General features: G+C 43.8%; 1 protein-coding gene across 1 annotated transcript in view; it reads right to left on the bottom strand.

Moving 5' to 3' along the window:
• LOC149829839 (kelch repeat-containing protein At3g27220-like) overlaps positions 1-14,754 on the bottom strand; it is an 86,654-nt gene that overhangs the window by 57,996 nt on the left and 13,904 nt on the right. Inside the window, exons 3-4 of the mRNA XM_090016113.1 lie at positions 14,021-14,250; positions 10,665-10,835 (exon numbers count right to left, since the gene is read on the bottom strand). Of these exons, the coding sequence (XP_089872239.1) occupies positions 10,665-10,835; positions 14,021-14,250 (401 nt within the window). The remainder of the gene's footprint in view (positions 1-10,664; positions 10,836-14,020; positions 14,251-14,754) is intronic.

Here is a 14,754-nt window from a genome sequence, read left to right as displayed (position 1 = left end):
CTATCCAACGATTGGTTGAGACGGATAGGTAGGAAGTGAGCAAACTTGGTGAGTCTATCGACGATCACCCAAATCGCGCCATGCTTCCTCCGCGTCCTCAGTAGACCGACTATGAAGTCCATGGTGACATCTTCCCACTTCCATAGAGGGATCTCTATCTGCTGCATGACCCCATCGGGTCTCTGGTGCTCGATCTTGATCTGTTGACACGTTAAACACTTCGAGACATACTCATCCACGTCTCGCTTCATACCGTTCCACCAATAACTGCGTTGTAGGTCCTTGAACATCTTCGTGCGGCCTGGGTGAATGGTGTATCTAGACTTGTGGGCTTCCGCAAGAATTTCATCTCGTAAGATCGGGTCATCAGGAACCCAAAGACGCTCATTCAACCATATACATCCATCTTCCTTCAGACGAAAAGGTGTATCTGCCAGAATTGCTTTAGTCTTCAACTTCTCGTAGCGTGCATCCGTCTTCTGCCCATTGATGATTCTCGCTAGTAGCTCCGATTGAGCAACAAGGTGGGATAAGCCGATTGAACCTTGAGTGATTGCGAAAGGTTCCCAAGAGGCTAGGTCTTTGACCAACCTCCATCCAGCAAATAAGGCATTAATCGAAACTTTCGGTGCTTTGCGGCTGAGGGCGTCAGCCACGACGTTCGCCTTTCCTGGGTGGTAGGAGAGGGTGAAGTCGTAATCCTTGAGGAATTCTAGCCAACGTCGCTGCCTCATGTTCAATTCTTTTTACAAAAATAGATACTTAAGGCTCTTATGGTCGGTGAATGCCTCAAACTGCTCCCCATACAAGTAGTGTCGCCATATCTTCAGTGCGAACACCACCGCAGCTAACTCTAAATCGTGAGTTGGGTAGTTCTTCTCGTGAATTTTAAGTTGCCGAGAGGCGTAAGCGATCACTTTCCTATTCTGCATCAGCACAACCCCTAGGCCTGACCCAGAGGCATCAATATAAATCACAAATCCGCCTTTACCAGAAGGTAAGGTCAAAATAGGAGCACTGGTAAGTCGCTCATTCAATAACTGAAAACTCGCCTTGCACTTCTCGTCCCATAAAAATTAAGCCTCTTCCTTCAGCAACTTCGTCAGGGGTAACGCAATTTTAGAAAAATCCTGAATGAATCTTCTGTAGTAACCCGCTAGTCCAAGAAAACTCCTGATATCATGTGCGTTCTTTGGTTGCTGCCAACTGAGTACAGCCTCAACCTTTGCAGGGTCCACGGACACTCCTTCCTTAGAAATAACGTGTCCCAGAAACATGACTTTCTCGAGCCAGAATTCACATTTAGATAACTTGGCATACAAACGTTCCTTTCGCAGGGTCTCCAACACGATGGTTAGGTGCTCCCGATGTTGCTCTCGACTTTCTGAGTATACCAAGATGTCGTCAATGAACACGATCACGAAGGTATCCAAAAATGACTTGAATACCCTATTCATTAAGTCCATAAAAGTTGTTGGGGCATTGGTTAATCCGAACGGCATGACTGTGAACTCGTAATGTCCGTATCTTGAACGAAAAGCAGTCTTAGGAATATCATCATTCCTAATTCTGAGTTGATGGTATCCAGACCTAAGATCGATTTTCAAGAAAACTTTAGCCTTCTGTAACTGATCGAACAAGTCTTCTATACGCGGCAATGGGTACTTGTTTTTTATTGTGTCCTGGTTGAGCATTCGATAGTCGATGCACAGACGTAAGGTCCCGTCCTTCTTCTTCACGAAGAGCACAGGAGCTCCCTAAGGAGATATGTTGTGGCAAATGAATCACTAATCCAACAACTCCTGCAACTGCTTCTAGAGCTCCTCAAGTTCAGTTGGCGGCATTCTGTAAGGTGCTTTGGAGATTGGCCTCGTACTTGGTAGCAATTCAATATTGAATTCTACCTCACGAGACGGTGGAAGTCCCGATAGTTCTTTAGGAAAAACGTCGGGATAATCGCGAACCACATCCAGCTCACTGATGGGAATAGGCATTGGATCCGATTGGATAACACTAACCAAAAAGGCAGTGCATCCCTTCCGCAAAAAGTTTTGTGCCTTAAGCGCCGAGATCATCCGGCTTGCTCGAACAGGTCTGGGAATTCTGAATTCTACTCTCGGAGAGCCTGGAGGTGATAAAACGATCTTGCCATCATGGCAAAATATCTTGGCATGATACTTGTGCAACCAATACATGCCTAGAATGACGTCAAATTCTGTCATCTCAAGCAAAATAGCACAAGCAGGCAAGTGTCGCTCTGCCACAACTACGTCCAATTCAGGTATGTAAGTGGTGCAAACTGTGTTCTTCCCCACGGGGTTATACACGTCTAAAGCGTTGTCAAGTGGTTTTACAGTTATATGCAATTGTTTTACGAATTTTTCTGAAACAAACGAGTGTGTAGCACCATAATCAAAGAGTGCAAAAGTTGCTTGATCAGCAACAAGAATGGTACCTTGAACGAGATCCCCTTTTGTCAATTGATCGACCGTGGCTGCATAAACTCGACCCGGCTCCCTGACACTGCTTGGTTGTGCTCGTTGTTGCTGCTGATGAGGTGATAGAGAAGGTTGAGATACGTTGCCGGTTCGCTTGAGGTCATCAGCTGCTTTCTTCCGGCAGTCGCGTATGAAATGACCCATCTTGCCACAGTACAGGCATCCGCCAGTGTCCCGCGGACAAGATTGTCCTACGTGAGGCCTCTTGCACTTGGGGCAGTTATCTCCAGACGGCTGTCTGGGCGATGGATGGCCCTGCTGTCGTTGGCGCTTTGCCGGAGGAAACTGTTTCTTCCCTTCCTCAGTCTTCACTGGTAATGGTGGTCGCTGCCCTAGGCCGCCGGAATAGGTCTTCTTCTGATCACCCCCTGTCGCGGGTGACTTTTTGGCTTGCACACTTTTTGAACGCTCCCAATCCTCGTTCAGTAGGGTGGCTGTTGCTACCGCCGCAGAAAAAGTCGCGGGCATGCTGGTGAGAACCCTATGCCTGAGTCCTTCCTTCAGTCCGCGAATGAACTTCCCAGCCCGCTCATGATCATCCTCGAATAGGTGAGCACAGTAGCGCTCCAACCGCTGAAATTTGGCGATATACTCATTCAAACATAAGTTGCCTTGGCTCAGCTCCAGAAATTCCACCTTCTTCTTTTCCCTCGCATGAGGAGGGAAATAGTTTCCGAGAAAAGCTCTCCGGAAGGCCTCCCAAGGAATCACCTCAGCACCTGGGAACTGCACCTCCCGGGTAGTGTCCCACCACTCGCGAGCGTCGTCCTTCAATCGGAAAGACCCGAACATCGTCTTCTTATCGTCAGGAACGGACAACACTTGGAACACCCGTTCCACCTCTTTGACCCAACTCTCCGCCAAGTCAGGGTCAACCTTGCCAGAGAAGGTAGGAGGGTCAAGCTTCAGAAATTTTTCATACGTGGCGGTTGGTGTATTCCCAACAAGAGAACCCGGATCCTGCTGGGGGCGACCCTGGTTACGAATTGCCTCTGCCAAGGAGTTGAGGGTATCCATCATGAATCCCCTCTGCTCACGCAACTCATCAGCCATGTTGTTGCTTGAGTTCCCCGTCATCCTTAAAAAGCAACCAAGGTTAAGAGTCAAAAATACTGAAGAAGCACAAGAAGACATAGGTATGGGAGCAAAGGCAAAAAATATAGATCTTTATTACGAAAGTCATTTATTTTGAATTCAGCCGTGCTGGTACATAAGCAAAGTTCTATTCTGTAATGATAAATGAGTTCACAGCCTCCAATAAAAGTTGGGAGGTGCTATCTCCCCTTAGAGACAACTAGAGTACTTCCTAAGATATTCCCTTCTATTACCTATGCGCCTGAATCTGCGCTTAGGGGTGAAGGGAAGTGGCTCCCCGTAGGAGGTCTCTTGTCCGTAGAGGGGCGTCGCCGGAGTATATTCCGGTGAGCCAAGACTATAACTTGACGAATCAGTTGCAGGCGTGTATGTGGGTGATACACCGCCCACAGGGTCTGCTGGAGGTGGTGGTTGCTAGCCTGCAATCGAAATTGCAATCTTGCCGTCATGCTCGGCCTTGTGGAGGCAAGCATCCATGGTGTGCCCTGATTCTCCATAGAATACGCACTCCTCTGCTAACTCAGGGGGAACAAAATCTCCCGATGACTCTTGTGGTGTCTGATGGTGCACCCGAACGTGTGAAGGCGCAAAACCACCTTCTCGAGTATACACCTCAGCCCACGTTGCTGCCAAGGGTATTTGGTAGGCGATCGGTAGTGGGGAGCCTTGCTCATCCGTAAAAATGGGTAGAGGAGGGCGGTTAGCCCAGTAACCAGCCCGAAACATCCCATGTTCACCCCTCTCCCTTACGGAACGGCCACGCACCCTACGCGTGCCCCCACCGTGACTACCACTAGAACCAGCAAACGGATCCATCTTTCGGACGGTACTACGAATAGAAGCAAGAATATAATTTAGTCTAAACATGCTATAAAATATCAAAGACTTACAGCACGATGGGATGCTCAATAGTCAAGATTCACCTCTTTCTGACCTGGCTCTGATACCAAGTTGTAACGCCCTAAAATTTCGACTTGTGATTTCGAAAACATTATCGAAAAACCTTTCAAAGATTTAAAGTTTTAACTTTTAAAAACGACAGCGGAAGACATTTAGAAAGGAGCACAAGTCAACAATCTTGGGTACGTTAGCTGAAAAACCATCATTCACGTGAACAACAACTTAAAGGAATTGAGGAAATAAGGCAATAGATTAAAAATCTGCAGTTTATTACAAAATAAGCATTTTCCCAAAGTTCAACAATCTAAAGAAAAACTCAAAAAGACTCAGAGCCAAGCCGCCAGCAGAAAGAAGATAAAGCTTAAGCCATATTGCACCACGCCATCGGCCGCCTGTGAAGTCCTACTCCTCACCTACCCATGAAATGGGTCAGTTTCATAACAAACCAGTAGGTGCACGAATAGATAAGTATAATGAAAATAAAGCAGGACATTCATGAGATAAGCAGTTATGATATTAAAACAATCAATACAGGTATAATCTATTCTAACAAGTGTAACATGCGCAAAAAGCTATTGTTTGAATCATTTCGAGCAGTGTAAGTCTCAATCATCTACAACTATTCAAGAAGATATTCTTTAAGTTCTGATATTAACTGGCCTGTGGGTACGCACAGACGCGAAACGTAGAAACAGCCGAGACCGATCCGGGGTTTATTATGTCAGGTGTTTTCATTAACCCGGATGGCTGACTGAGTCCGCTCATAAGGGGACGGTCAGTGACCAAGAGAGTAAATCCCCAAAGGCATTCATGGCCCATGGATGCATCCAACTTCTGCAGAAGTACCAGAGAGTTACCACCTAGGATAATTTATGGTAATCCCAATTCCCCTAACTCCGATGACTGGGGAAGCCGAGTCTTTTGCCCGTGGGGTGGTTGTTAACAACCTGTCCATCGGAGTTTTTGTACCATCCATCCTTTCCCTTGATAAACCGTGAAGGTCGAATGGGTACGACGGGGGTTTCTTAACCGTCGCCCCATCCTACATGCTCTGGTCTATTAGACCCACTCGAACATCTTGCCTGTGAAGGCGAATGGTCACCATTTATGTGATCTTAGCATTGTGCTATATGCACGCATCGAGGTTGTTACAACCTCATCATCCAACCATCGTAACCCACATGGGACGTACTTGTCCAAAAGTACGATCGTACCTTCCTAGAGGTACAACTACGATGAGAGGGCAACATATAATGTTTTATGATTCTTTTGGTTCATACATGACAAGTATTGCTCTTTGAGCAATTGACCTGTGGAGGCCGACATTATCTCATTAATATCTATAGGGTGTTGATTGCCCACTTCAGGGTACTTCATTACCTCTTGTAAAACTTATACCGTTCCTGTCATAAGGTCCGATTACAATAGAAATTGCGGTGGGTTTCTCCCTAGAAATGAGTCTATTTACAAGGTTTACATTAAGTATGCAATTTCAAAAGAATAAGCATGCAGAACAGACAATCACAAGTTAAGAAATCCTACAGGTAAGCAGGTATGCCAATTAAACTACTTGATTCTCTCTAGAATGAGTCTACCCATAGAGCATGTAATTTCAAAAGAATCAGAACACATAAAACATTGACCAGCCAATCATAAATTAAATACTTCTTTAGATAAGCAGGTATGTAAAATAATTATTCTATCTCAGAAGTCTGATTTTATTTTATTCATCCAAAATCCTCGTGCGACTTTCCCCTACCTCGGGATGTCGTGCAGCTGCGTGCGTCTACGAGTGTAGATGATACGAGGCTCAGGCCGCGGAGCCAGAGCGGGGTTCGATGCGAAGTCTGCAAAAGTGTGAGTATTATTATGACATAGCTGCCAAAAGAACAAAAGGGCAATGGTAAGACCCGCCCTGTCGGCGAAAACTGATGAGTGGTAGGGTCAAGGTTCCTGCATAACAGAAAGAGAAATTGAACGGTAGTGGCCGACAATCTTGGCCAAACGGCGAACAGCAGGGGCATCGGCCCTTGCCACGAATGACAAGACAACAGATGGCAGGGGCATTAGCCCCTGCCAGCGAGAGCAGCGAATGGCAGGGGCTTCGGCCCCTGCCTGACAAGCAGTGAATGGCAGGGGCCTCAGCCCCTGTCAGACACAACAGGCAACGGCAGGGACCTCGGCCCCTGCCTCACAAGAGTAACAAATTGGCAGGGACCTCGGTCCCTGCCTGACAAAGCTGGATGACAGGGGCTTCGGCCCCTGCAACCCAATGAATGGCAAGGGCCTCAGTCCCTGCCAGTCAAAGCGGCAATCGTCAGGGACTGCGGCCCCTGCCTGACCCAACAAGGAACTGGCAGGGGCGAGGCCCCTGCCAGAAGAACGAATAATGGTAGGGGTCGTTGCCCCTGCCTGACAGAACAAGAAAATGGCAGGGCCTCGGCCCCTGCCTGGCGAAAAATATAAACGGCAGGGCCTTGGCCCCTGCTCGTCTGAAAAGGAAATGGCAGGGGCCTCAGCCCCTGCCTAAAGAAACAAGGGATGGCAGGGGCCTCGGCCCCTGCCCGAAGAACCGACTAATGGCAGGGGTCTCGGCCCCTGCCTGACAGAGCCATAGCGACACCAAAAAAAGAAGGGGGAAGAAGGGTGCCGCAGGGGTGACTGGACCCCTGCCGGCTCTTCGACAGCCCCAAGAGGGAGGGAGAAATTGGGACAGGGGTGACAGGGGGACAAGCCCCCTGCGTGCCGACAATCAAGGGGCAGCAGGGGAATATCCCCTGCCCTCTCAGAAGCCAAGAGGCGGCAGGGGGCGAGCCCCTGCCAGCCCAGCAAAATAAAGGGCGACAGGAGCATCGCCCCTGCCAGCCGAGATAGGAAGGCGGCAGGGGCATTACCCCTGCGTGCCAAAACCCTAGAGGCAGCGGGGGCGAGCCCCTGCCTGCCGGGAAACAGGAAACGGCAGGGGCATTGCCCCTGCCTACCGGAGATCGAGAGGCGGCAGGGGGGACTAACCACTGCCAGAGAGAGATAGAGAGCTCAGGACGGGGGTGACAGAGGCCAACCGACCTCCCGTCGGTTTCCCTATCACCCACAGGGGTGAGGGGTGTCGCAGGGGCCATTGGTCCCCTGCCGGCACTCCGGCGCACCCCCAGAGGGAAGAGGGGACGACAGGGGCCTCGTAGGCCACCTGTTGGGCCTCCAATGAGCACAGGAGAGGCGGGAGGGCGCGGCAGGGGCCGTGCGCCGCCTGCCGGCCTCCCGGCGAGGTGACAGAGAGGGGGGTGAGGAGGAGGAGAGGTAGGAGAACGGCGTACCTGGGAGGCGGTGGCCGGCGTCGGCGTGGGTCGCAGCGACGGTGCTGGTGGCGAGCGCTGGTGGCGTGCGCAGAGAAGGAGGAGGTCGGCACGGGAGGGGGTGAAGGGCTTCGAGAGGGAGGCGTGCCTCCCCTCGCCCTCGCACGTTGAACTTAAAGGCCCCAGGGGGCGATAAAAGGGAAAACCCCGATGGGTTTCCCTAATCCTTCCGAAAACAAAGGTGAAAGGGGGGGGGGGGGGGGGGCGCTCGGGAAGACGATTTAAAATCCTCTTCCTGAGTCAGGTTATTAAAACCCTAATGAATGACGGACCCGGGTCGGGTTCGGACCCGACCCGGCCCGGGCCCGATACAATTTTTTTTTTTAAGCTGTGGGTTTTACACTGGAGGCGAAAAACAGGGAGTTACCAATATCAAAACTCTTCTTAAAACTTATTTTGAAATGTCTGATTTAGGATTATTGATAAGGATGGCAGTGGGGCGGGGGACAAGGTCTCGACCCCCGCCCCGCCTCAAGATTAGAACCTCCATCCCCGCCTCCATCCCCTGCGGGGATGGATTTTAACCTCCACCCCCGCCTACATCCCCGTTTCATGTCCTCCATCCCCAGTTCAAACGGGGATGAGGCGGGAAGGGGCGGGGAAAAGTCGCAGGGACGGGGTGGGGCGGGGATGAGGCGGGGCGGGGAAAAGGGTACGTCCATCCCTGAACAGGGATGGATTTTAACCTTTGTCCCAACCTCCATCACCGTTTCATACCCTTCATCCCCGGTCCAAACGGGGTGAGGCGGGGCGGGGCCCCGCTTTCCCCCGGTCCACTGCCATCCCTAATTATTGAGATACTTTTTAGGAATAGAAGTTGCTTATTCCTCTTGTGGGTATTTGATATCTCAAACTAAATTTGCTTTTGATATTGTTTTCAGGTCTGACATTACAGATGATAAGAAGGTGGACACTCCAGAAGTGGTCAATGTTAAAATAAAAAATAATGATGAAGAGCGTCTTGATGATCTCACTCCGTTCAGACAACTTGTTGGAGTACTTTCCTATCTCTCCATCACTCCGTTCAGAAGTTGCTTATAGCACATGTTGTACACACAGCTAGCCAGTTTCAACATGCTCTCACTTTTGTTCACATGGGAGCAGTTTTACGTATTATTAGATATTTAAAGAGTTCTCTCTCACGAGGACTCTTCTTGTCTGCATCATCATCATTAGATTTAATTACTTATACTGATGCAGACTGGTGAGGTGATCCTAATAATAGGCACTCAACCATTGGTTTCTGTGTATTTTTAGGTGAATATCTAATATCATGGAGGTGCAAGAAGCAGCAGAAGGTTTTTCTTTCTTCCACTGAAGCTGAATATAGAGCCATGACAACCACCATAATGAAAGTTGTTTGGCTCAGGCAATTGCTCGCTGATATGGGAGTTGAAGCAACACAGGCTTCACGAATGTGTTGTGACAACAAGAGTGCAATCTACATCGCAAGCAACCGGACTTTCCATGAGCGCACAAAACACATTGAAATGAATTGTCACTATGTTAGAGGGTACTTGCATGGAACCATTGATTTGACATATGTGACGTCATAATACCAATTAGCAGACTTCTTCACCAAGCCTCTCGCGGCTCCCAGATTTCACTTCTTCTTAGACAAACTTTCGCTCATTGTACCATAAGTTTGAGGGGGAGTGTTAAAATGCAAACAACACATATATTATAATAATAATATTATAATATTATTATTATATATTTTTGTATTTATACTTTTTTATTTTTTTGTAATTTTTCTTTTTGTTTTTGGTATCTAGTTCCAAATAATAGGCGCCCAGATACATCTTGTTTGGTTAAGTTCCGGTTGAAACTTTACCAACTTTCTAGCTGTTGGAACTAGTCCAACGGCTAGAATTCTAGTTCCAACAGCTAGAAAGGGAGAGCTCCTTATGAGCTCTCCTTAATACTCTTGTATAAATAAGGGTGCATCCCCTCGTGTAATTCATTCCTCTAAATGCTTTTTAAGCATTTTGCTCTCATAAATAAAGTGTTATTTATTTTTATGCTTTTCCATTTATACCTTTTTATGGGTCCTGTCCAAAGTATCTTTTAGATACTTCCTTTTGAGTAGATTCAAGTGCATTCGTAGAACCTACCATTTCATTACAGAAACTAATTATGATTCCACTAAAGAACAGAAGGCCAGTGATGCCCAGGTAGTACATAATGCTAAAAACTTAAATCATATCCAGTGAAAGAACATATTTGGGAAGCCACCATGATGTGGGGCATCCAAGAAGACCGAAGCTACTTGAAGGTGGCACTCTTCCTAAAAGAGAGGTCTCTTTTTCTTTTCTTCTATAACAGACAACCCAGCCTACAGGGTACCAAGGTGTCACATTTCTAGGTTATTGAGATTTTAAGTGAATAGAGCAGTGTACTCCCATACTACTGTTATACTCTGGCAAGGGGATGGAGTAGTTCAATATCAACAAGTGAAAAAGATCCATTGGGTCTAGTTAATCTACTCCACTTTATAGGGTCCCCAAACAAACACATCATTAAGGAACCCAACTGTTTTATTTTATTGAAGAGAAGTGCAAAACATCCTAAATTGACAGATTGGGGATCAGCAGCACTTTCTGTTATTGATAACAACCATAATACAAATTGAGTGGCTTTTTCTTTACGGAAACTGTTCAATATCAGGATAACTTGCAAGCACAATAACCAAGGAACATTGTAGAAAAAAATATGTTGGTACTCATCCATCAAAAGAAAAATAAGAGCAGCCACCAACTCTCAAAATTAATTTCAGTAATCATATGACACCTACAAATTACCAAAACAACCAACAAACCTGTGAGGCCCACCACGAGGTATAGGAATTTCAGGTCTCCACTCCTTTTCAAATGCTTTACCATCTTTTACAGCAATGCTCCAGTGCTCCAAACCAGGTTCATGGCGATCCTCCTTGCTACCACCCATTACATGGAGTCTACCTCTCCACAGTTGGGTTGCTGGGGCATACCTATAGATGATGTCATAATCTTTTCAACTTCTCTAGAGAAGTGATGACTCTAGGTAATAGTAGCAGCTTTTATGTACAAAAAGCAAGTGAATTTTCTGGGCTACTATCTTCATAAAAGCAACAAGAATTTTTGCTTTAAAAGAAACAAAAGCATGCACCATAGATGTACACAGAAAGCATATCATGGATGGTTCTGATTGCAAGTAGAACTGATACACTGATTCTTCTCAGAGTGCAAGTATTGATCATTCTATGAAAAGACAATGATTTTGGAAACAATGAGTGATGAATATTGCAAGAGTGAAACCTATTTGATCAAATAATCCAGTGCAGCAGGAGATACAACATATTAACATCAAAGGTGAGGTAAATTTATTAAGGTATATGTCACACGAATACGGTGGTGGGTAGAGGGATACAGCCATTTTTACAAAGTTTTCAATATTAGTAAATAAGGGGAAACGATGCAGCAGCCAAAATGGAGTATCTGTGTGACATAGATTGAGGCGCACCTACTAGTATCATATATCCCATATTGCCTCTATCCATGATACCGTGTTAGTATCATGAACACCAGATTGACTATATCCATATATTTTTCATAGTCTTGAAACCATAGTCACAAATATTGGTGTTTCTTTTTTAAATCTCACAATTTTATCATGAGATTTTCAAAAACCAATGTAATCCTGACAAAATGCGATATTTTCAAAATATCATCTACTTTGAGAATATCCTGCTTTTATCATGATATTATTGCATCATTAACAAGGCATTTATTTTTTGTATATGTTTAATATTTCTTATATTTTATGTATTTCCTTATATATTTTTGAACTTTAAATTTACCAATATTTTCCAAGATTTTTCTAAGGAAACAAATTTTTCTAATTTATTGTGAGAATTTCCTTTGTTGAGAAAATTCTGATAACGAGACTTGAGACCATGCTCAAAATTATGCTTATTCCAGGAAACAACACCCTGCAATCCCATATAGATTGGGAAGAGCAGCTTGTTCTGACATAGAAGGATACTCCATGCAACCAACAATCTTTTACTAAAGCAGATCACCTAAAAGTAAGGTGTTAAAAGACTTAGAGGTTAAGATGAGGCTGTTCAGATATTCAGACATTAGTAAGTTTCAAGATGGTCTGAGATGCAATCCTTGACTCTTTCTTTGTAAAACTTTTCTTCTTAAGTTGGTTGTACCAATCCAACATGGCCTTTTCATCTATACATACATATATAGTCACTAGAATATGAGAACTGGAAATAAGAACTACAATGTGAACTCGGCAACACTCTTTTGAAGTGTGTACAACATGCTGAAATTGCTAGGAATCAACTATTGGATTGTGTATTTTTTCTGAAAAAATACAATTTTTGGTTGCTTGAATATTTAAAAAGATTATGAGCCACTGATTTTAAAGCCTTAAAAAATCTTGTTTATGCATCATAATTGGATGATTCAAGAGCTGGTCCTTATAAAACCAAGCATGTAGATCACATCCATATGGTTAGATTTAAGAGAAAAAAACAAAAAATCCATGAAAATCAAGGTTCACAAGGTAGTTCTCATATTTTCAGTTCTCATATGCTAGTGACTATACATATTAGGGCTAAAATTTGCAGCAATCATTTGTATGTGCAAACGACTTGGCAAACTTCATGTTTTTTTTTTTGTTTTTTTGGTCCAAATCTAACATGCACTACAAATTTAATTAAACATGATACACCATTCTAATATGGGATTAGAGTGTAAATTAAGAAAAATCTCCAAATCTTACACAAGAATTGAATACCAATTGCATGAATTAGTAATTTAACATGCACTACAAATTTAATTAAACATGATACACCACTCTAATATGGGATTAGATTGTAAATTAGGGAAAATCCCCAAATCTTATATAAGAATTGAATATCAATTGCATGAATTAGTAATCTAACATGCACTACGAATTTAATTAAACATATGTGATCCACATGCTGTTTTTAGTGGGAAACTGGCTTTTGAATCGGCAGAATCTGACCTGGGTATAGGATTTTCCAGTGATGCAAAAAGGGATGGTTATAAATGCACCAAATTTTCTCGACCCAAAAAGCCACGGTTTTTCATCGAAAAAACATGATTCAAGGGTCGTTTCCCACCTATGTCACATAGGTGGGGGTGGGGACGCGGGTGCTGGTACAGGTGTGGGGAGGGTATATATATATATATATATATATATATATATATATATATATATTTTTTAGCAGTTTTAAGTTAACACTACGTTTATGTATGTGCATTTATGTATTTATATATATAATATAGATAAAAATAGACTTACTTAGGGTTAACTGAATCTACTTTTAGATAGAAATGACCTCACCTAACACAAATGAAGTTGTGTCCAAGTGTCGCACTCACCTGGGTGCGGGTGTGACGTGGGTGCGATGCCCTGTTAGAAGAGTCCGTGTAACATAGTTTCCCACTAAATCAAGCATGTTGAACACATCTAAAAGGTTAGAATTAGTCAAAACAACTTGAATCATGAGATTCCAACTAGATTGTATCTACAATCGACTGTATTAAATATAAACCCATATATTATATATATATCCATCATTTCCTATATGCTTAGACCATTGTCCAAACCCATAACATGAGTATGACTTGTGGATGACCAATTCCTTGACACCCTTCACCAATGTCAATTTTTTTATAATATCAGCAAGATGTTTCTTGAAACAATTTAAAAATGTGGGGCGTTGTAAAAAAAACTGATGCTTTTTAAACAAAAAAAAATGAATTTTTAATAAAAATAAAAATGCTCTGTAAGGAATTAACATAATAATATCATGATATTATCATTTTAAAGTTCTCAGGCTTTCTGTAATATTCAGGAGTCCTTGTCATAAAAAAATATGAATCCTTTTAAAATGCAACAAATTAAAGAAAATATCATGAAAATTGGTGGCCATGAATCAAACATATACCAACATCTGCCTACACTACCAATCAAATATAAACCCATACCATGTCAGGACCTGATAAGAACCTCATCTACATGCTCAGTTTTTCATGTGAGGGAACATATTTTATGGCTATAAAGGCAAGATTGCAATAAATGATAGAGAACGAAGAATTATATTGGCTGGTCAAGGTAGAGCTTATGTAACATATGGATGAAAGCAGGTACCTGGGGACAGGTAGTGGAGGCAGTTCTCCCCACTGCTTTGTCTCTGTATCCAGTACAAAGCATTTAGATGTCGGGCCTCGGCATTGTGGTCCATACTGTCCAGTAACTATATAAATATATCTGCCATCTGTTGCCAACCCTAAATGGGAATGCGCCATTTCTTTTGGTGTATCAAATCTTCCTCCCCATGTGTTATCACCAAAATTATAAATATCCACATGAGAATGCACCTGTAGTACAAATAAACAATTAGTAAGATGTTAAAAACTAGCAAAAATTGCTTTTTCTATTGAATTTGTAATTCATGTCATTAAGGAAAATCAAAAGTCACCAGACTTGTGTCTCAAAACAAAAAGGAAAATCCATGTATCACATTATGTCTCATCCAGTCACTCGGGACAACCATAAATAAAAGAATTACCAGCCATTTTCAGATGATCCATTATGAAAAAACAGAAAATAGAATTAAAAAATCTAAGCAGTATTCCACTCGTTGAATTGTTACCAATATGCTGCCTAGAGACATGGATATCAGTGTCATGGTATATTGGAACATTAAACCTTATAACCTACACATGGATACACAAACACAAATACAAAGTGCCCATGCATATAAAAAGATTAAGACATGAAGACATGTTTGAAACTTGAAATACAAAGAAAGAGTTGAAGTGATGTATGCCACTAGCGATTGATCTCTCTTCATCCAAGCAACATATTCTGGATTCTTGTGA

This window comes from Nuphar pumila, chromosome 8 (genome assembly GCF_984573655.1).
Source record: "Nuphar pumila chromosome 8, dmNupPumi1.hap1.1, whole genome shotgun sequence".
Lineage (NCBI taxonomy): Eukaryota > Viridiplantae > Streptophyta > Magnoliopsida > Nymphaeales > Nymphaeaceae > Nuphar > Nuphar pumila.
Note: the sequence above shows the minus strand (reverse complement) of the source record. Positions and strands in the feature narration are given on the sequence as shown.